Genomic DNA, 24190 nt, shown 5'->3' with positions numbered 1-24190 from the left:
ATGTTTGTTAGCCATTCATCTGTCTTCTTTAGAGAAGGTTCTATTCATGTCTCTTGCCCATTGATATATGGGATTGTTGGCTTTTTTCATGTGAATTAATTTGAGTTCTCTGTAGATCCTAGTTGTCAAGCTTTTGTCTGATTCAAAATATGCAAATATCCTTTCCCATTGTGTAGGTTGTCTGTTTGCTTTGGTTGTTGTCTCCTTAGGTGTACAGAAGCTTTTCAGTTTAATGAAGTCCCATTTGTTTATTTTTGTTGTTGTTTAAAGGTTAATAATTTTTAATAAAAAAATTTTTAGTAGAATTTTTATACTTTTTGACATTTAGTGGAATATTTTCTTTGTGATAAGAAAAGTATGAAATGAAAATAATTTTAAACTCTAGAATAAAATAGGGCTTGAAAAGTCACATCTAATAGGTATAAAAAGGTCGATCAAAATTAGATGCATTTAAGTAGATTCCTGTATTTGCTGTCTTTCGCAGTCATGCTTGGTGTAAATGTGGTATTGCACTTGATTAACTTACATTGAGCAATGTGGTTACCAAAAGACTAAAAGGGATACAGATTTAGTTTTTCTATTTCTATAGGCCCTAAATACCTTCCCTTCATTTGTCATCGTTTTCCTTTTTCCTCTGCTACTGTCACTTGTGGGCCTTCAGCTTTGATGGCTGGCACAGAGAGGGATGTGAAAATTCCTATAAGACATTGACTTACTGGAAATGTTAGTGACACTTTGATTCTAAATATATAATGTTCCAACTCCTTTGTTCTTAATTGCTTTAATTTAAAACATTCTCTCTTTCTCTGTCTTTTGTTCCTTTGATCTTTATGAAGCGTAACTTTTATAGTTAAGTGTTCCCCATTTAGGGCAGTGTTTCCTTCCTGGTGACCCATTACATGTGAATAGCATTAATTCAGCTAACATTCTATGAGATCTTGCAGAAACTGTGTTGGAACTGTTGCCTAATTTATATTATAAATTTGTAATTTGTATTTTTAATGGTACTTAATTATTCATGTCATAGCCTCTTTTGCGTATGAAGAAATCGAGGCTCTTGGAGGTTAAAGCTTATCTTAGGTCATATAGCTAGTAAATGATAGTAATACTTGGATAGACTCCAAAATTCATCTTTCTTGCCTTTTCTCAGACAAGTTTATAATTTTACTGGGACTATTTAGGGTCTCCCCCCATTTTTAAATATAAAGAAACTTTTTTGCATATTTTTAGCTTTATTTAGGCAGCAGAAATATTCTGGGTATGAACTGAACTTTCTGACTTCCTAAGACTCTCCTAGTACTGTCCTGCTTAAAAAAACATTATTTATTTATTTATTTATTTATTGAGATAGAGTCTTAAGCTGTTGCCCTAGGTAGAGTGCCATGGCCTCATAGCTTACAGCAACCTCAAACTCTTGGGTTTAAGCGATTCTCTTGTCTCAGGCTCCCAAGTAGCTGGTACTGCAGCTGCCCGCCACAATGCCCGGCTATTTTTTGGTTGTAGTTGTCATTGTTGTTTGGTGGGCCGGGCTGGATTCGCACCCACCAGCTCTGGTGTATGTGGCTGGCACCCTAGCCTATTAATTTTTTTTAAGACTAAGTCTCAAGACCAATAAAGATGGAGCATGAGTAGGTAGCAGTTGTCAGAGAATAAAGAATTAATAGTAGGCTGAGGCCAGTAGATTGATTAAGCTCAGGAATTCAAGACCAGCCTGAGTAAGAGCAAGACTCCATCTCTAAAAATAGCCGGACATTATTGAGGTTGCCTGTAGTCCCAGCATCTAGGAAGGCTGAGGAAAGAGGGTCACTTGAGCCCGGGAGTTTGAAGTTGTTGTGAGTTCTGATACCACTGCATTCTACTGAGGATGACAAAAGTGAGACTCTGTCTCACAAATAAAAAGGAAGAAAGAATTAATACTAGTATTATTTATTGTGAGTCTCCACATGTGATGGGTGGGCAGAGGCAGCAGTAACTCCTATGGAGCTTAAATAGATTTAGGAGAGTAATGTTGCTAAATGTGGTGATATCTTCTCAGAGTTTTAAAGAAAATAGTTCCCTCCCTCAAGGGTGTCCTTTACTAGTGTCATTAAGTAAACATTTAATTGATATTTGTATTAGTTTGGTTTTATTTATGTAATTCAAACCATATTCCAGGTCTGTTGTTCCTGATGTATTTTCACTTTCTAGTCTCTTTTTTTTGCAATATGGTAAAAAGATTGAGAATTTAAAAGCTATCACATTGTGTAAATGATTTAGTATAATGTAAACATGAAATTAGGAGCCTTAAAAATTTATCCTACTCTAATTTTTCAGATGTGTGTGTACTGAACCTCCTAACCCTAGCAATGAAACTCTAGAGCTGTGGAATAAAGAGAATGTAACAGCACACAGTATTTCCTGGGGAAATCTCACTGTTTCTGTGAGTATATTATGAAATAAAGAGAGTTTCTTAAATGCATACTATTCTGATTCTTTTAGCTTTTTCTGATTAGACATACCTTTTTTCTATATATTTCAATGAATATAGTATGTTTTCAGAATGTAATGTAGTGCTGTGACCAGATAGTAGTTACCAGTGTTTTTTACTGTATCATGCCCTAAAAAGCATAGGCTGAAAGAATGAAGCTGGTTAAAGAGATAAAGATGGACTGTATTTGACTTCCAAGGTGTAATTATTAGAAAGACGTGAATATACTTCTAGTTTCAAATTCTACCTAGATTGGTAAATTTGAAGGCAATACCTACTGTTGTAACTGTGGTTCCATATTCTAGACATCGTATGTGTCACATTTTGTGTCCACTTGTCTTGCTTGCTTTTTACAGTTCATCTCCTCCATGGACAGCTTATTTAGAGGATCGTGAGTGCTATGGTTATGTTTTGAATGTTTAAGTGAGCCGTGTCTAGCTCGTAGAGACAAGTCTGACTCAAGCACTAAGTGATGATAAATGAAAAAAAATGCAATGAGCACCTACTGTGCACTGAATATTATTACAGATGCTTTGTATTTTGTTGGGAAATTTTGTTTTTTCCTTAGATTATTCATTTTGAACACTTCTAAGGTTAGGATATAAAGTGATGCTAGCTTGAGCTTCTCTAGTGCTGTTCAGTATATGAGCTCTGAAGCAAGCACTCTGGTGCTTTTTATGTCTGTATAAGAAACAGCTACATTTTGTATAAGCAGCTGTATAACAACTGTATAACGGTGGTATAAGCAGCTATAGGTTATTCCTTTCTTACTAAAGGTGATAGTTAGCCCCTAACTGTATAATTTAAAGATAGCTAAAAGTTTATCCCAGTGTTAATTTAAGGCTGTGCTATCTAGTACAATATCCATTAGCTGTATGGGCATATTAAAATTAAACTTAAAAATGAGTAATTAAAAGTTTAGTTTTTCAATCAGCTCTCAATCAACTTATGTGACTGCTGGCTTCTGTATTGGCTGGTTATACGACATTTCTACCACAAAGTTTTATTGGACAGTGCCAATTTAAAGCAATAAAAATCAGTAATTGACTTAGATTCATGCTTTAGTATTTTATATTTTAAAAGTCATTTATTGTTATGTAAGAAGCATAATTAATAGAGCTGTTCAAATAAAAGTGATTTGTTAAAAATAATTTATTTCATGATATATGGGATGTCTTCATGTTATTATAGATATAATCAGGGGTATCTGACATGCAGCCTGGGGGCCACATGCTGATTTTGTTAGGACTTTTTTGCTTGTCTGTGGTATCAGATATCATGTAAAGTGTGTAGGCAACTAACTCTCCCCCAGTCAGTTTTCATTACTGTTTGTGTATTTAATGTGTGGCCCCCAAACAAGTCTTTTTCTTCCAATGTGTAGCAGAGGAAAAGAAAAAGCTTGGACAGCTCTGAATAGGTCTTTTCAAAATGTTTTCTTTACAAACAAAAAGGGCATGTGAGTTTTGTTCTGTTTTGATTTGTTTTTTGATAGGTATAGCTTTTATTTCCATGATCCATCAATACATGGAAATTGAACATAATGAAACATTTAGCTATTTTTCTTTTGGTATACCTGACTTGTTTTATTAAAATGAGCCTCATTAGAGTATGAGTTAGAAAAGGATTTTATGGCATGTGTCTTTGTTACTCTCTGGTTCCTTTTCAGTTATCTTCTTCCCCAAAAGAAAATCAGGTCAATAGATTTCTAGAGTTGTGTAATATCATGCTGTATTACTGAATTAACTTTGGCAAAATATTGTATTCCAGTGAATTGAGAAATGCGTTTATTTTTCAGATTATAACATCTCTGAACTCAGGCTGTGTCTTACAATTAATTAATGGTATACTGAATTTGGTAATTTTTTCTTTCTTTTTTTGAAAATGAAACATAAATTAACCATGTGTTTTAAAATCAGTTGCATCTTAGAGTCAGTGAAGTTTATTAATCTGTTTGATATTTAAGAATCTCTTTCATCTCTCTCTCTTTCCTTTTTTCTAGGAATGTAAAACATTTCATGGTGTATTTGTAGGATCAGCTTGTGGTCTTCATGGACCTTATATTCCAGATGTGCTCTTTTGGTGTGTCATCTTGTTTTTTACAACATTTTTCCTGTCTTCATTCCTCAAGCAATTTAAGACCAAGCGTTATTTTCCTACCAAGGTAACTGGGATCTAATTTTAGAATTCTGGTAATATTTATGCTTTTAATTTTTATTTCCTTATTTCAAAACAGTAACATATTGTTTGAGGAAAATTGTTCATAGTGTAAATTATTTATTACATATCAGAGCACACAGTGGGAAGAAGATGATGGTATCATGAGAATTAGTAGGTTAGTTGTGAAATGTTTTATTTTCTGAGAAAGAATTAGACATAATTGTATGTAATTGATAACATTGTCACTAATTAAAATCCCCATTCATACTTTTTAGTGACATATTATCTGTGAAAGATGAATTATTTTGAAAGGACACAATATTTCTTTGTTTATATTAACATATTTTCTTTAATATAGGTGCGATCAACAATCAGTGACTTTGCTGTATTTCTCACAATAGTAATAATGGTTGCAGTTGACTACCTTGTAGGAGTTCCATCTCCTAAACTTCATGTTCCTGAAAAATTTGAGGTAAGGATTAAACCAGTGGCTATTTGTTGCTTAGGGATACAAAACAGATTTTTTTTAGTAGTTGCCTGGGAAAAATAGTTTCCTATATGCTACTTCTGATTTACTGACTGCCAAAGTCTCAGGGCCTCTAAAGCAGTTTGGTTTAGGAGTTGATCTAGTAGGCAGATTGATTTCACCTTGTACAAAGTATGTAAGGACAATTGAAATGACATTCTGGTTTGCTTATTTAATCCTGCATAACACATTTCTTCAGAGTGTAATGCCTTTGAACAACAACCCTTAATTTGTTTATAATTCTGTAGCAGTTGGGACTGGGCTTAGCAGCATAGTGGCTTGGTTTGTGGGCTGCAATCATCTATTGGTTTGATGGGGGCAATATGACCTCACCTCTGGGGCCTCAGCTCAGAGGGTTGAAACAGCTGAGATAGGAGCCTTGCCATGCTCCTATCCCATCCACTACATTTTATCTTATCCTTAAGAAAGCTTATCTAGGGCAGCGCCTATGGCTCAAGGAGTAGGGCGCCGGCCCCATATACCAGGTACCAGGGGTGGTGGGTTCAAGCCTAGCCCAGGCCAAAACTGCAAAAAAAAAAAAAAAGCTTATCTAGGCTTACTCAACAGCATAATGATCTTAGGGTTCCAAGAGGGTTAAAGAAGAAGTTGCAAGTTCTCTTGAAGTAGAGACTTGGAAATCACACAGTGGCACTTGGGCCTTATGTTGTGAGTTAAAGTAAGTCAAAAGGTCATTCCATGTTACAAGGGAAAGGAAATAGGCTCCACCTCTAGATGGAAAGAGTGGCTAAGTCACATGGCTAGGCATATACTTGTAGGGAAGGGAAGAATCCCTGTGACTATCATTGAAAATAAGTCACTGTATACTCCAAGATTTAATTCAATTCTGTCTATTGGCGTTTCTTGAATAGACGTAGGCCATTCTGTGGAAATTTAGTGCAATAGAGGAAGGAAACTTTTTTCTTTACTATTTTAACTTTTTTGACAGCCTACTGATCCAAATAGGGGCTGGATCATAAGCCCATTGGGAGATAACCCTTGGTGGACCTTATTAATAGCTGCTATTCCTGCTCTGCTTTGTACCATTCTCATCTTCATGGATCAACAAATTACAGCTGTGATCATAAACAGAAAGGAGCACAAATTGAAGGTAATTTTGCATTTTTGTCTGAAACATTGTGATTTCTTAAAGGGTTTAAGGTATTTTCAAAATGATTCGAACATTAAAAGAGGTAAGATTAATACTAATTTCTTCTCTTTTTATAATTAATATAGAATTTTAAGCTGAAAGAACTCTTTAGACTTATAAATATCCATGTTGGTTTCACTTTTCAGAAAGGAGCTGGCTATCACCTTGATTTGCTCATGGTTGGTGTTATGTTGGGAGTTTGCTCCGTCATGGGACTTCCATGGTTTGTGGCTGCAACAGTGTTGTCAATAAGTCATGTCAACAGCTTGAAAGTTGAATCTGAATGTTCTGCTCCAGGGGAACAACCCAAGTTTTTGGGAATTCGTGAACAGCGGGTTACAGGGCTAATGATTTTTATTCTAATGGGCCTCTCTGTGTTCATGACTTCAGTACTAAAGGTAAAATCTCTTTGTTGTATTTTGTAAAATCTTATTTGTCATATAATCTTAGTTGTATAAAAATGAAACATTAACATGTACTTAAAATAGCTAAAATTAGTTTTGTTTTCCACAGTTTGCTTGGGAAATAATATTTGGTAGTATTTTTAGTATAGTAAGTTTTAGTAGTAAGTGTATTCATCTTAAAAATAATGTGAAACGGGCTCAGTGCCTGTAGTACAGTGATTTCAGCGCCAACCACATACACCAAGGCTGGTGGGTTTGAACCCAGCCCCGGCCAGCTAAATAATGACAATGACAACTACAACAAAAAATAGCTGGGCGTTGTGGTGGGTGCCTGTAGTCCCAGCTACTTGGGAGGCTGAGGCAAGAGAATTGCTTAAGCCCAAGAGTTTGAGGTTGCTGGTTGTTGTGAGCTGTTATGCCACAGCATTCTACTGAGGACAATATAGTAAGACTCTGTCTCAAAAAAAAAAAAAAAAAGTAAAAGGGTAACATTAAAGGCCGTATAGTTTTGGAAAAGGTAATGGCTTAGTTATGATCTAAAAGGAAAATAGAGGATTTTGTAGACATACTAGATGAAGTGATACGGCAAAATGGGTGAAAATTTGTTACTTGACCAAAATGTAAACATCATGTTGCCATTAACAAACTTAATGTATTCTTCCTGATGGACTACATGAAACAAAAGTAGTAAATACTTATTAGAGGAACAAAACTAATATAATGAAGTATAAATACTTCTAATTGTATCTTATTTTTATAATACACAACATACTAAATCTAGTATATTAAAAAAACTATAGCAATATATTTTTAATATCTTATCTGATATTTTCTGTTCATTGTGAAAGAACCCAACTTTGTTTTCTCCCTTGTTGTAAAAAAAAAAAAAATAATAAGAGTCATAATGTCATTTCGAAATTAGATTATAAACTTGGGGTCTGTATGTATGTATTAACTAAAAAAAGTTCTAGTAAGTATTGAATTCCTTGGCCTCATTTCATGGACTTTCTACCAGCCAATTAAGTCACTCAATTATTTGTTGAGTACCTGCTCTGCTGTTAGGCATTGGGGAAACAATAACCAATAGGATACATTATTGTCTACTTCAGAAACTAAAGACATTTTTGGTGAAATAGGTAAATGGTCAGTTGTAGTATAGTGGTAAGTATAGTTTAGAAATGCCTGGGGATAAGAGGAGGAATATTATAGGGATATAGTCACCCATTGATTAAGGTTACCCTTTAAATTTTTAAAGAAAATTTAAAATTTCTAAACTATTAACTAGAAATAAGTAGAAATACTAAAGTATAATTTGAAGAATGCTCTAAAATGAGAAGGTAGTCCTGTTTTCATTCATTTTCCAAAGGCAACTCTCCACATGTAAAGTCATTTTTAACTGCTTTGGGATTTTTTTGTGTCTAATCTGGTTGGTACCATCATTATAACTCTAAATATTTTTATAGTTTTATTTTTCAGTTTATTATGTTTAGACTGAGGTTCTTTAAAATAGTGATTCTCAAAGTCATCATAGTCCAAGGACCTCTGGGAATCTCTGAAACCCTGTCAGGGATTTGCCATGTCCATTTTCTGCCAAATGCATATTGTGTGGCAGGATTTCTTTCATGCACTTTAACCAGAACAGAATATTGCAGCAGATTGAATGCAGATGCAGATATGATAATATAATAATTCAATAGCTCTTCTTTTAAGACGGACACTGAAGAGTTTTACAAAAATGTAGTACAGTGCTCTACTTTCACTTAATCATATTTTATTTTGGGAAATTATAGTTTTTCATAAAAATCTGTTTCTTATGTTAACTTGTAAGTTTATTGTGAGTTTAAGATAGCTATTTACATTTAAAAAAAATTTCTAATATGGCAAATATCAGCATATATAGCCCACATAAACAAAAGTAGTTTTGGAACAGTGTCCTCCCTACTTTTTAAAGGGTTCCTGAGACCATAATGTTTGAAAGCCTCTGATCTAAGGTTGTGTCTTTCATGATGAGCTACTAAAATCATGCTTATTTATGCTCCATTCTCGCTGTCCCTTCTATCACCTACCTTTTATTGACTTTTACTATTATTTAAAGGTTAGTAACATTTGCTTTCTGTGCTGTTATTATAACTGAACCTTCTGTGCTGCTTCTGTACATTAAATTATAAAAATGTAAACCCTCTGGGAATACACAAATAATACTACGATATGAATATTTGCTGAGGACTAAGCAGTATGACCTCCTTACAGGGAGGCAGAAATATACCCTGTTTTACTCCAACCCAAGCCTCAAGATCCAATAAATTCTTAATATCTACTGTCTTCCCTTACTGGAAAAAATTGCATATGCAGTTCCCCTTGTTCTCGTATTCCTTTTTTTGTATTGTGAAAGGAGTTGTTTTTTACGTGGTACTGTAAGTGGTAAACTTTTGTAGAGCTCTTGCATGTTTCTCAATGGCTTTATTCACCCTACTACTTGGATATGCATTTCTAAGTTCGAGATAATTTTCCTTTGGGTCAAGAGTCATTGCTGTATTGTTTACTAGAGTCCAGTTTTCTAATGAGAAGTCTGGTATCTGTTGGATTCTTGTACTTTTACAGAGATCATTTCTCCCCCTTTCTGGAAGCTACCAAAATTTTTCTCTGTGAGTCAGTTCACTCTGGAAACTTGGGCCTTCAGTTGTGGGAGTTTTATTCCATTGTATATTTCTTCTGTTGTCTCTGTTAGAAATTTCTTCAACTCCAACTAAACAGATCTCAGACCTTGTAGATTTGTTCTTACATTCTTATCCCAGCTCCCTCTCAGTATTAAAGAGTTTTCTCTATTTTTTATATTGCTACATTGATTGTTAGTCTTCTCAAAACTATTACTACAAAATTCTTTTTGATAATTATATCATTAACTTCCAGGAGCTTTTTTCATTCTGATTATTCCTTTTTCCTAGCATTCTGTAGTTGCTTTTTGGATAAAATACTTTTTTAAAGTTCCCTGAGGATATTCATTCAATTTTTGTCATATGTTTTGTTTATGAATTATTTTTTTTCCCAGGATCCTTAGACAAGATAGACTAGGTTTGTTAGTAGCAGATATGGTTTTCTTTTGCAGTTTTTAAGTCTTTTTTCCTTGTAGACCTCTCCCTTGGAGTGTTGGTTTTTGAGTAAATGGATGGAGCCTATTAGTATAATAGCCAGGCTTTCTTATAGGATGCCTAGCCATGGACCAGGTGGGCAGTTTGGGGTTCTCATGACAATCACAGTAATAAGGACTTTATTTCAGAGGTGGATTTCAGTTACTCTATTCAGTGAATGCTACTGTATGTATAATAGTCCCTGTAGGAAGTGGTGATAGTAATAATGATGACTAATGTTTTTTGAGTGATTGATATTTATCAGGCATTTTTCTGAGCATTTTATGTATTTGAAGTCCTTTAGTAGTCACAGCAATCTGACATAGAAACTGAAGCACAGAAAAGTGAAGTTTTGATTAAAAAGTTAATTGCCCTTTTATTTTATTTTTTTGTTTCTTGGGAATAACAGTTTTATTTTTTTACTCAAGACTATTACATGTGTGCAAATGTTTTGGTTACACGGATTGCTTTTTATAGCTGTGCGTATCACCCAGATAGCGCACACTGCACCTATTAGGTGTGAATTTATGTATCCCCTCTCCTGCCTGCTTGATTTTTTTTTTTTTTTTTATTAAATCATAGCTGTGTACATTAATGCAATCATGGGGTACAATGTGCTGGTTTTATATACAATTTGAAATATTTTCTTTTTTTTGGAGACAGAGCCTCAAGCCATCACCCTGGGTGGAGTGCGTGGCATCACAGCTCACAGCAACCTCCAACTCCTGGGCTGAAGCGATTGTCCTGCCTCCACCTCCCAAGTAGCTGGGATTACAGGCACCTGCCACAACACTGGGCTATTTTTTGGGTTGCAGCCGTTATTGTTGTTTGGCTGGCCTGGGCTGGATTTGAACCCGCCAGCTCAGGTGTATGTGGCTGGTGCCTCAGCCGCTTGAGCCACAGGCGCTGAGCCACAATTTGAAATATTTTCATCAAACTGGTTAACATAGCCTTCACGGCATTTTCTTAGTTACTGTGTTAAGACATTTATATTCTACATTTAGTGAATTCCACATGTACTCTTGTAAGATGCACTGTAGGTGTGGTCCCACCAATTACCCTCCCTCCACCCATCCTCCCCCTCCCTTCCCTTAATTGCCTTTTTAAATCAAGTAGTCTTGATTGCAGCTCCCATGCTCTTAACAACTAAATGTACTCCCTTTTTAGGAAGAAACATGTAGAAAATGAGCAATTTTTCAATTATGTATAGAAATGTTAGGTTGGTTTAATCTTTGTGACTGAAGGATCTTTTCATTCTTTCCCCATAATTATTTATTGGTATGTTTTTGTGTACCTGTTATTCATAAGTTTTAATTGTGATTATTTTACTTACAGTTTATTCCAATGCCTGTTCTGTATGGTGTTTTCCTTTATATGGGAGTTTCCTCATTAAAAGGAATCCAGGCAAGTCTTAAGTGTTCGATGGTTTTGTAGAACTTAAACTTTAAATTTGCAATATTTGTTTTAATGATGATAATGATTATTCTCAACACTTTGATATTTCGGGACATGTTAGTTTTTTCACTGGTGACTTCAAATCACATTTTCCAAGTGATAATTGCTTACTCCATATTTTACCCCCAGAGAATAAGATCACGAACTGATAATGGTTCTGGTCCATACCTGTTTTTAATTAAAGACATTGTAAGGCACTGTAACTCAGTCAATAAAGACAAGGAGAGTGAGAGGGAGGATCTGAAAGATTGCAATGGGGAAAAAGTGCTATGTCTGGCATGTAGAACAGCAGTTACAGTACTTTTATTTATTTATTTATTTTTCAGTACTTGAATAGGTAGATGTTAGTTTCTTATAAAAATGGTGTAAGACCTTTCATTTGTGTGGCACAGTATAGTTCATAAAGCCTTGCATGTAAATCATTTTGTGAGCCTGAAAACACCTTTTTGGAGAGAGGAAAGGAAGAAATTCTTATTTTGTAAATTAGGAACAGAGAAGTAGAGGAACGACTTGACGTTTATTAGCTAAGGAAGTAATGAAGTCCAGGTTAGAACCCAGCGACGTCACTACTTTGTTTTGTTTTACTTATAATAGTTTCTGGAAAAAAAACCTGACAAAACTTGCTAAGATTTATATGAATCAAATTTTAGTATAGAACATTTGGATCATATAACACAGTTAACACCACCTGGCCACCTCTCACTGTGAAAAGCATGTTGTCTAAAGTTGCCAAGTCATGGCCAAGAGGCTGACAAGGATTCTTAAAGACAGGATCTTTATATTTTCAACACCATCCAGGAACTACTCTCTGTTGGTCAGAAAATTATTTTATTATCTCACTTGACTTTTACAATAGTTTTGGGGGATGAAAAGGCTAATCTTACCCTAATTTGTAAATGAGGAAATTAAAGCTCAAAAAAGAGCAAGAAATTTGTTCATAGTTTTATCTTCCATGAGTGAAGAATTGGTAATTGTTAACTTCAGGTTATTTTCTGATGTTAGACTTGGAAAGAGCCTTAGAAGTAATTCAGGTTATTGTTCTTTAATTGTACATATTAGAAAACAAGGTCAAAGAGATTAAATGATTGTATTTGATTATAGCAGATAAATTTATCTAAGTATTTTAATCTCCCAAATTTAATCATTTGCCTTGAGTTTTCTGATTAAATTAGTTGCTGTAGTTAAAGTGATTGCCTTGATTTTTTTCTTTCCCCTTTCATTGGATTCAGAGATTCTTTGCTGAAACATTCTTCTGGTACCAGAACATATTAAGAAAGTTATAGTTTAATGCACAAAACTCTGAGTTGAGTATAATTTCTTCAACTATATAGCAAGAATGATATTTTATTGAAAACTTTTTTCTTTATTGTTTTCCATTTTATACAGTTTTTTGACCGTATAAAATTATTTGGAATGCCTGCTAAGCATCAGCCTGATTTGATATACCTCCGTTATGTGCCTCTCTGGAAGGTCCATATTTTCACAGTCATTCAGCTTACTTGTCTGGTTCTCTTGTGGGTGATAAAAGCTTCAGCTGCTGCAGTAGTTTTTCCCATGATGGTAAGTTCAGACTTATTTTGTCACTAATTCACAACATTTTTGTATATTTTTATACTAACTTATTCATTAATATGAAACGTATTAGTCCATTTTAAGGTGTTTGAAGATGTGGATTAGCTGTCTCTAGGTATAAACCAGTTGTTTATCTGTCCGAATTGTCTTATTCTCTAAATGTTTGTTTTGTTTTTAGTCCTTAGCCCATTGAACTGTTTTGTATTTTCAACAACTTCAGGTTTTAGGATATTTATGAAACAAATATAATACTCAAATGTAAAAAGCAAAGCAACAAAAACATGGTTCTTTAATGGAATACTCCACCTGTGACTTTCAGGTTGCTGTGAGCTAGGCTGATGCTGAGGCCCTCTAGCATAGGCAACAAACAGAGTGAGACTCTGACTCAAAAAAAACCCCAAAACCAAAAAATAAAAATAATATTAAATAATGTAAAATAATATCTCAACAAATACCATGTTCCTTGTTATGAAGACTTAGTATCATAAAAATTTCAATTATCTAAAAAATAGCATTTAAATGTAATATAGTACCAAATATGGATTTTACTGGAGTTTTATTTCAGTGTATGTATTGAATTGGGGGACAGTGTCATCATGAACTGGATAAATAATTTCAAAACTTACAGAGAAAAATGAATGCCAGACCTACAACAACATGGTTGGTAGAAATATTTATTTTGTTTGGGTGTGGATTACATAAATATATATTTATTTGTCAAAATCATCAAACTGTACACATGCTATTTTTCTGCTTTACCATATGCAAATTATATATGTATTAAAATAGAGTAAAAATACCAGAGAATAACAAGAATTATAATGAAGCAAGCTTCTTGCCTAGTGGTGGGGTTGTGGGACTTTGCCATCTACTTGACTTTTTCTCTGATGATACTATACTGTTTTGAAACCAGATATTTAAAAATTGCCATCAAGTCAGTGTAGCTAGCAAAATATGGAGTTGGCATAGGAATAAGCAGATGGATAAGAAAAATAAACCGATGAGTCCAGAAATTTATCTGAATTTTGGAATTTTATCACTTGAATACCATAAGTAGAATATTTCATTAAAGGTGGTATTTTATTTCTATGGGAAAACTTAGTACATAGTATTGAAAATTTGTCTACTAGGAGACTTGGCGCTTGTGGCTCAAGCGGCTAAGGCACCAGCCACGTACACCCTACCTAGCTGGTGGGTTCCAATCCAGCCTGGGCCCGCCAAACAACAATGATGGCTGTGACCAAAAAATAGCTGGGCGTTGTGGCAGGTGCCTGTAATCCCAACTACTTGGGAGGCGGAGGCAGGAGAATTGCTTGAGCCCAAGAGTTGGAGGCTGCTGTGAGCTGTGATGCCACAGCACTCTACCCAGGACGACAGCTTGAGACTCTGTCTCAAAAAAAAAAAAAAAAAAAAAAAAAATGTATCTATTAGGAGGTTCTACTTCCTATCTGGGACTGTGTTCAGATAAAAAGTTACTGGTTTTATGTTTACTTTTCAACAAAAATTCATGATTTAAATGTTAAAATAAGTTGTAGTAGAAAACTTGTAAGAGTATTTATGTAATCCAATGATTGGGCATAACTTTACAAAGATAGAAAAACCCAAATATACGAGAAAGATAATGCTATATTTGACCACATGATAATTAAATGTTTTGTTGTATGTTCAAAGAGTATCAAAGACAGTGAAATCAGATTGTGAACTGGGAGAAAATATTTCTAACACACAAGGCAGATAAAGGGTTTCCATCTAAACCACATAGAACTCTTATAAATTCATAAACGAAAGTCATAAAAACCAACTTGGTAAAGGTAGAATGTAAATGTTTTGGCACAGTAACTGAGATAACACCGGAAAGGCTATGTTAACCACTGTGATAAAAATGTGTCAAATGGTTTATGAAGCGAGTGTATGATACCCCATGATCATATCAATGTATACAGTTATGATTTAATAAAAAAAAAAATGTCAAAAAAAAAAGAAAGTCATAAAAACCAACAAAAACAGGCAAAGGTTAGAAAATAACAAGTAACAGAATAGGAAATCTGAATGGCTGGTCAACATTTGAAAACATGTTTATCTTCAGTAGTAGTTGAAGAAAAGCATATTAAGTAATGTGTAAGTAAGTAATCTTACAAAAGTAAAAAACTGATGTTGGGAATAGGTACTCTAATTCATTACTTAAGATATTTTGAAAATTATATATACTTATATAAAATTTCAGGTTATAAAAAGTAATCTTTTTGATGATATTCTGCATAATTAACCTGCTTTGTAACCTTTTTTCTCCTTTATAGCTTTTTTTGAGCAGAAATTAAAAAAAAATAAATAGGTAACTCAATTCCTATGAAATAAGATGGTGTATAAATAATTTTTAAGTAAAATATATGAGGCATTTTAAAATTATTCATAAAATGTAGTAAGCACCTGTTTCCTCTTTAACTGGTATAATTTATGTCATTTAGTAATTTCCTCCCCCTCTTTTTTAAGGTTCTTGCATTGGTTTTTGTACGCAAGCTTATGGACTTGTGTTTTACTAAAAGAGAACTTAGTTGGCTTGATGATCTCATGCCAGAAAGTAAGAAAAAGAAAGAAGATGACAAAAAGAAAAAAGAGAAAGAGGTAAAAACCCTTAAATTTACAACATTTCTTTGTTTGATAACTAGTTACTAGAAGGTTGTACTCCCTATCTGATACCATGTTCAGAATGAAATCATAAATGAATTCTCTATTTAAATGGTTAAATAAGTTATGGAAAATTTATAAGAATATTTATATAATACAGTGATTGGGGATAAGCTTTAATCTTTATATGCACTTTTATGTACCATCATTAGTTTGCACATTGAGATTTGTTTATTTTATAGATTGATTGAGATTAGGTCTTGCTATATTACCCAGGCTGGTCTCAAACTCCTGGGCTGGAATGATCTTTCTATTTCTCCTGAGTAGTTAGGATTACAGGCACAAACTACCATGCTCAGCCTATACTGAGGTTTAAACACAAGTGCTTTATTCTGAATTTGATTTTTGTTTTGGTTTTCAATAAGCAACTTGGCACTGTCAATAAGAAGGAAAAATACAGACATTATACAGCATAGATGCTTTTGTTGATTGTAGTACCTTGTTTAATATTCTCATTCAGAATATTGTTTGAAAATCGAAAGTAAGAAGAAAGGTAAAATATTTTTAAATGTTATGATCTTATTTAAGCACAGATAAAAAGTTACTGGTTTTATGTCTACTTTTCAACAAAATTTATAACTCTTCAATTAGATGCTAATTAGAATATTTATTAGAATTAAGGCTCCAAAATTTTAAAATTAAGATTTTTTTTTTCAAGACAGTCACTTTGTTGCCCTTGTGTTTGTGCAATCATAGCTCACAGCAATCTCAAACTCTTAGGCTCAAGCGATTCTCCTGTCTCAGCCTTCCGAGTAGCTGGGACTACAGGTGCTTGGCTATTTTTAGAGCTGGGGTCTCACTCTTGCTCAGGCTAGTCTCGAACCTGTGAACTCAGGCAGTCTACCTGCCTTGGCCTCCTAGAGTGCTAGGATCACAGGCGTGAGCCCCCACACCTGGCAAAATTAAGATCTTTTCCCTTCAAAGTTATATATATAAATATGTGTGAGTTTTTAGTGATTTTTTTTCAAATAAGATACAATTCATTTGTAAAATACTTATGTCAAATTGCCTGTTTCTTACTTCCTATATGAGAATGATATATATAACAAACACCAAAAGTAATAGGGACTTTTATACATGAGAATTTATTCTTTCATGTAAAAAGAACTCTTGAAAGCAAGAGATGTAGTCTTGTAGCTCCACAAAGTTACCAGAGTTTCCTTGTTACTTTTGTCCTGTCCTTAGCATGTAGTTTTCCTCAAATTCACTTTTTGGGGGCAGAATGGCTGGCAAACTCCAGCTATCCTGTTATCATTAGAGATGGCAGGGAAAAGGAAAGATAGAAGACAAAACGTGCTTTACCTCATTGTTGTGTTTTAGGGAGACTTTCTTGAATGTCACCTAATTAAGTTCTGCTTGCACTACCTGTTCTGACTATGTTGCCAAGAATGCTGGGGATTTTAGTTTGGGTGTTTTTCTTCTGTTTTGTTTTTTGAGACAGAGTGTCTCTGTTGCTTTGGCTAGAAGCAGTGGTGTCATAGTTCATTGCAACTTCAAATTCCTGGGTTCAAGTGATCCTCCTGCCTAGCTAAGTTTTGTATTTTTTGTGGAGATGGGGGCTTGCTCTGACAAGAGCAAGACTTTCTCAGGCTGTCTCGAACTCCTGAGCTCAAGCGATCTTTCTGTGTAGGCCTCCCAGAGTGGTAGGATTACAGGTTGGAGCCACATGCCACCAACAGGGTGGTTTTGTTTGTTGGTCTGTTAAATCTGGGTACATTGTTACCTCCAAATAATTGGATTTTTTTAGTAAGGAAGAAAAGTATGAATGCTCTCAATCTCTCCTCTACTGTCCTATCTACCACCCTCATTATTAACATGTTAGAATTTTGTTCTATGTCCACTGTTTAAGTGGTTCTCAGCCTGCAGTGATCCTCCTTTCCCCACCATTTTTAATGTCTGGGACATTTTTGATTGTCACACTGAAGGGTGCTGCTGGCATCCAGTGGGTAAAATCCTGGGATGCTATGACATACCTTTACACACTTAACTTCCTTCTGCAACACAGATACATCAGACCTTAAGTGTCAATATTGTTGAGGTTGAGAAACCCTTGCTTTGTCCAAATGAGGTTTTACTCATTTTGTGATGAGAGACATGAGATTTCACAAAATTGTATCTCTTATTGTATACCTACATGATAATTGATAATCAGAATGTACATAGTTCATTTTTTAATAGTATTAATGATTTACTTATAGAAATGAAAGTTACACCATTTTAAAATGAATCTTTATAAGTGGTTGTTTTCATTTTATGTTACAAGTATATGTTCATGATTGTAAAATGAATTCTTTTAGTCATGGCAGATATGTTGTATTGAAATAATGTCAGTTTCCGTTTTTAAGTCTTTGAGATGTTACATATTAACTGATCTTTCTGGAAATATTTTGGGAAAGTAATCTCTTCACATATGTTCTCTAAAGGAAGCTGAACGAATGCTTCAAGATGAAGATGATACTGTGCACCTTCCATTTGAAGGAGGAAGTCTCTTGCAAATTCCAGTCAAGGCCCTAAAATATAGGTGAGATGTAACTTTATTTTGTAAAGTGTATTTTATGTACATGCCAAGTGCATGAATAAGCCACACCATCTTTCCTTAGTGATTTCTGTTTTTAAAAAGATGATAAAAATCTGTATCTGATGTGTCAGCTAAAGGAGGACTATGTGCAATTTGAAAGGGAAATCCCTCACTTGCTTTCCACCCAGATTCTAGGCGGAAATGAACAAAAAAGGTAGGCTTGGACCAGAGCTTTACACTAACTTCCATGCCAGGCCAGTAAGATTTACTTGTCTTCCTTCACTCCATCTATCTTAATAAAAGTTTAATACATATCCACACACAAGTTTATTTTTATTATGAGTACATAATAGCTGTGTATCTTTATAGCACATAGTGTGAATTAATCAACTGAGGTTTATTGGAGTATCTATCACCTCAGACATTTAACATCACTTTGTGTCATGAACATTCCAATTCCACTCTGTTAGTTATTTTAAAGTATCTCCATTCTCTTCTAATTTACATTCTCATCAGCAGTGTATGAAGGTTCCCCTTCTTTCAAATCCTTGCCAGCATTCCTGATTGCCTTTTTTTTTTTTTTTGTAGTTTTTGGCGGGGGCGGGGGCCGGGTTTGAACCTGCCACCTCTGGTATATGGGGCCGGTGCCCTACTTCTTTGAGCCACAGGCGGCTCCCCATTATTGCCTTTTTGATAAATGACACTTTAACTGGGGTGAGATGGTATCTCATAGTAGTTTAGTTTTGGTTTGCATTTCTCTGATACCTAATGACGTTGAGCATTTTTTTTCATATCCCTATTGGCCGTTTGTATGTCTTCTTTTGAGTTCAGAACCTAATCAGATTATTTTTTACTGTTGAGTTGTAAGAGCTCCTTATATATTCTAGTTATTAATCTGGCACCAGATGATTAGTTTTACATATATTTCTTCCCATTCTGTGGATTGTTTCTTCACTTTGTTATTGTTTCCTTTCTTTTGCAGAAGCTTTTCAGCTTAATGTAATCCCATTTGTCCAATTTTATTTTGGTTGCCTGTGATTTGGTGATATTTCTCCAGAAGTCTTTTCCCAGACCAGTGTCCTGAAGTGTTTTTCTTTTAGAAGTTTCATGGTTTCATGTCTTAGATTTAGGTCTTTAATTCATTTAAATTTGTGAGAGATAAGGGTTTAGTTGCATTCTTCTGCATATGGATATCCTGTTTTCCTGGCACCATTTATTAATAAGACCGCCATTTACTCATTATATGTTGTTGGCACCTTTGTAAAAGATAAGTGTAGTATGCATACATGGATTTACATCTGGGTTCTCTGTTCTGTAGCATCTCTCTATGACATAAAGTTTAAAATCAGTGCATGAGTCTAAAAATATATTTATCCTCTGAGTAGTATAGTTTTCTCCATTTTGTTCTTCATTAGGACTTGGCTCAATATGTGATGGAAAATATACATTTTCAGAAATCCATAGATATGTAGTATCAGTAATCCATTTTTTGATAGCTTTCCAATATAACTCTGCTAGTTTCCAAAGGTATGATTTGACCATTGGTATTGAGGGCTTATATTATGGAAAAATTAATGTGTCATGTATAATTTATCATGTGTGATTTTGTTGATTCAAATTTAAATTTGAGAACTGAAGATATAGAGGGAAGTACAAATTATTTTTATAGTTTTAGTAAGTTGGCAATCTATATTTATAAGCATACCTGATTCCTATTTTTTTTTTTTTTATTTTAAATTAATGTGGGGGTACAATTTTTAGGTTACATTGTTCTCACTTCCAGGGTAAAGTTCCGTTTGTAAAAGAGCCCCTTATCCACAGGCCATGTTATACACCCTCACAATATGCACATTAGGCGAGATCCAGCCTCCTGCCGTCCCTCTTACTGCCAGTTGTCCTCCCCACTCTTGCTTCCTTCTACCCCCAACTAGACTTATATTAGTGTTTTATGGTTCTTAAGAGCATGTAATTGTTTATATATTGATTTCATTTTAGTATGGAGAATATTGGATATTTATTTTTCCATTTTTATGATACTTTACTCTTTACTAAGAAGAATGAATATAACTCCTATTTCCCTATGTGTTTCATTTCTGATTAGCTGTTATCTAGAGAAATAGATTTTAGACTGTATGTAGTTTCCTTCCTTTCCTGAACAGCTGATGGAAAATGTTTGTTGGTATTCATTTATTTTATTATTATTATTATTTTTGAGACAGAGTCTATGTTGTCCTCGGTAGAGTGCTGTGGTGTCATAGCATACCGCAACCTCAAACTCTTGGGCTTAAGCGATTCTCTTGCCTCAGCCTCCCAAGTAGCTGGAACTATAGGCACCTGCCACAATGCCTGGCTATTTTTGTTGTTGTTATTGTTGTTTAGCAGGCCCTGGCCGGATTCAAACCTGCCAGCCCCAGTGTATGTGGCTGGCACCCTAACCATTGAGCTTTGGACGCTGAGCCTAAATTACTCTTTATAGTTTTTATAGAAGTCACATTTGGACCTGACCATGGTGATTAGTTGTGATAAATGAATAAACTAATTTTCCTCTGTACTTCTTGCTACTATTTTCATTATTGGTGTCATTCTTTTCACTTTTCAGGATTTTTCCTCAAATTTTTATATACTTTAAATGTCAAGTATAGACTCTTAATATATCTAGTTATATACTGCTTTGCTTTGCTAGATCTGTATATCTTTGTTAAATGAATGAATATAATTGATTTACTTATTAAGAAAAGTATAGGAACTACCACTATTATTTGTAAGTATCGCCAATTTGCTGAGAGTACTTGCCACTTAATTTCTATGTTGCTTTCCTGGGGGGAGGGTAGAAAAGGTAGCCTTCAGGAAAACTGAAAGTACATGCCCCCCTGGCCACTTAATTTCTGTCCTGCTTTATTACTTTCTTAGTTTAATTTATACATGGACCTTGAAAATATAAGTAGAGTCCATATTGTCTGATATTTAACAAAAAGAATGGCTATCTCTAGTTTTCCTTTTGTTTAAGTGCTGACATGAGCCATGATTAGTGCTGCTGTGCTTAAAATTTTAACATCAAGAATACCAGGAAACAGCTATCTTGCTATTTGGCAGGATTTTATTAAAATATCTTAAATAACTTTGGATTACTTGCCATGAAGATCAAATGAGAAAATATATGAAAGCATTTAGAAATTGTTAAGGTCCTCTAAAATATGAAAATAAATATATAAATTATTATATAAAATGCAGGCTGAGTTTTTCCTATCTCGCTTCATTTTGGGGGAAAACAGTATCTTCTTCAAAAAAGTTGTTAATTTCTACTAATGGAATAGCTCTTTTTCTTAAATTTCAAATATTATGGGGGTACAAATGTTTTTGTTACATGGACTGCTTTTATAATGCTTGAGTTGGGGTTGTAAGTGTGCTTGTTATCAAGATAGGTATGTTTTTTGACTGCCCCTTCTTCCTCCTCCCACCTACTTGAATTCTGTTGAGCTTTACTACCCTCTGTGCGCATGTGTGCTGATCAGTTCTAATTTAATAGTGAGTACGTGTGGTTGGAAAACACTCTGACTTAGAGGAGGGTGTTTAGAAGCTACCGAGTTTGTCAGGAATTCCTCTCTTCAGTTATTCGAAGTTGGCAACCAAGTGAATAAATGATTATTCAGGGGTAGGCATAGTTTCAGGTTGGATGGCTCTGCCATTATGAACTTGGGATTCAAATTTTGTTTATTTTTTAAAAATTGATTTGATAAAGGTAAAGTAGCCATTTATAGAGACTTCTCAATGCCCATGTCACACTTCTTTGTAGACTTAAATTTTAAATATCATTCTGAATTTAAGTGTGAACAGAGTTAGGACTTTCTAAATGGCTGCTACATAGCTGCCATCACATTATTAATTTAACATTACTTAACCATTTTATTTATAGCTCGTTTACATGAATGCTTTTCTTTTGAAGAAAAAGGAATTGCAAATATATTTCTATTAACTTTATGATACTTTCGTATTATTTATGGCTGACAAATTTGAGCCCCAAATTAATTATTTCTAGATTTCATCATTATTGGATTTGGGGTCTTGATTTTTTGTAATTATCATAGAAACACAGAATGGTTGTATTTATCTCTTACTGTAATAAATGGATAGCATTCTGTTGTTTGATTTTAGTAAATTTGATAAAATAATACTTTGACACTAAATTTGTGAATGCCAGTTAAAATTGGTATTTATGAAGCTGTTTTATGTTATCTGTGTAAACATTTTCAGAGAGCTTTGGTTTGCATTTTAACGTGTTAATTTTGCTCAGCATTCTTTTTAATGATTTGTAAAAGCTATGTTGAACACGATTTTTTAAATTAAACCTTAATTTTTCTTACATATTTTGGTTATTTGATAAGGTTAAATTTATGCTAATTAGAAATGTTTTCTTAATCGATTGAAGCTACTTTTCTTAAATGTAATATATTCAATGGTATTTCAATAGTATACTTATAACCAAGATGATCAGAGGGCATCATTCTTAGAGCCCCAATTAGATTGAATTTATTTATTTCAGAAATAAATCTTGCTAACTTAATTTTATTCCCCTAATTTTGATAATAAAGAAAAATATAATTCTCCAAAAGGTCTTGATAACAGAATTCCAAAATTCTGATAGCTTGCTAGACCTTTGTTTAAGGGCATGCAAGGGTTTTCTCAATTTTAAGTTGATGAAAGCAAATAATTATATAGATGATAAGAATGACAATATTAATGCTTTTGCAAGTACTGAATACTAACCAAAAAGTATATTTGTTCTTCAGTGTTGATCCCTCAGTTGTTAACATATCAGATGAAATGGCCAAAACTGCACAATGGAAGGCACTTTCCATGAATACTGAGAATGCCAAAGTAACCAGATCTAACACGAGGTAGTTATAACTATTTATGCATTTTCTAATATAGCCAGTTTTTAGTTTACTTATGGATAGCTATGCATAAAACTATTAAATTTAACTTAATTTATCTACTTAATATTCTCCTTGCTTAAAAAAAGAAACAACCTTCTTCCTTTCTTCTTCCCTTTTTCCTTTCATCCATCATTGTGCTGGAATCAGATTTAGGTAATCATTGTTCTGTTATTGTTAAGCTTACAGTTAGTTGCCTATTTCAAAAAGGAATTTGAGGTATTTTATAATAAAAATAAATTTTATATAACGGTATATATAAAATATATAAAACATCAAAAATTGTATAGAGAAATATATAATTGCCAGGTATTAAATAAATACTGTAATCGAACACTACCTCAATCATGTTTTCTGATTGTCCAAGAGAAAAGAAAAGCTCATGTGTTCTCCTTGTTGTGTTTCGTTTAGTTTTAGTATATCATTTCTTCAGGTGAGGTAAAAAGAAATATCTTCCTGAAAGATATTTGGAGGAAATTTAATCCACTGATACAAAAGCCATTCAGTTTATAATGGACTGTATATTAAAACTATTATATAACCCTTTCCTTGCATTTATTATCATTGACCCTTTGCTTTTTAATGCCCTCATTTCAAGGCCTGAGCCCTTGAGGGTTCTTTTTTTATAACGATGGATACTTTACTTCCTTTAGTTCTCTGAAGAAATGAGTCATTGTCTTGTAGGGTCCTCAGTCATTTATATTCAACATAATTCTTTGGTGTATGCTTTATGCTAGATGCTAATGTTAGGTGTCCATATATTCTGCTGGGGCATCAGATCAGAACCTGTCCAGGCAGTCAGTCACATAGCTATTTCTGTTTAGTTTCTGTGTTTCTTAGTTCGTTGTTTCCCTAACTTCTTTCAGAATCTTTTTCCTTCTTGATCTCTTTCCTTATATGTTCTTTTTTATCGTCTGAGTTCTAATTTCAAAGCTAGGCTGTTTCCTTTCTTTACTTCTGTATTTAGTCTTTAATCTTAAAATGTTCTAAAGTTAAACTCTGTCATTTTGGATATTCAGTGCAGCCAGAATTTTACTAAATATTCTTTTTTACTCTTAATATAAATTTTTCACATCTTCTGAGCACCCCTGGCTCTGTTTGTTGTATAGTTATGATAAAAATAAAGGCCTTAGAATAATACTAATGTATCTCTTAACACTTCTCCCTTTCATTTGATTGCCCTGCAATTCAAAAGTCCAT

At 33.9% G+C, this 24190-nt stretch overlaps 1 protein-coding gene across 8 annotated transcripts in view; it reads left to right on the top strand.

The window, feature by feature from the left end:
• The window catches only part of SLC4A7 (solute carrier family 4 member 7), a 118828-nt gene that overhangs the window by 88873 nt on the left and 5765 nt on the right, over positions 1-24190 (top strand). For 5 of the 8 annotated variants that reach the window (XM_053599706.1, XM_053599707.1, XM_053599705.1 and 2 more), the window contains 10 exons: positions 2314-2419; positions 4467-4628; positions 4983-5096; positions 6097-6258; positions 6444-6695; positions 11165-11233; positions 12671-12844; positions 15347-15478; positions 17965-18062; positions 22847-22954. In XM_053599706.1, coding sequence (XP_053455681.1) covers positions 2314-2419; positions 4467-4628; positions 4983-5096; positions 6097-6258; positions 6444-6695; positions 11165-11233; positions 12671-12844; positions 15347-15478; positions 17965-18062; positions 22847-22954 — 1377 coding nt within the window. The remainder of the gene's footprint in view (positions 1-2313; positions 2420-4466; positions 4629-4982; positions 5097-6096; positions 6259-6443; positions 6696-11164; positions 11234-12670; positions 12845-15346; positions 15479-17964; positions 18063-22846; positions 22955-24190) is intronic. The other 3 variants (XM_053599709.1, XM_053599712.1, XM_053599708.1) reach the window with 1 other exon arrangement.

The sequence above is a fragment of the Nycticebus coucang genome, chromosome 8 (genome assembly GCF_027406575.1).
Source record: "Nycticebus coucang isolate mNycCou1 chromosome 8, mNycCou1.pri, whole genome shotgun sequence".
Lineage (NCBI taxonomy): Eukaryota > Metazoa > Chordata > Mammalia > Primates > Lorisidae > Nycticebus > Nycticebus coucang.
The sequence above is the reverse complement of the archived record's forward strand: the minus strand, read 5'-3'. Positions and strand labels throughout refer to the sequence as shown.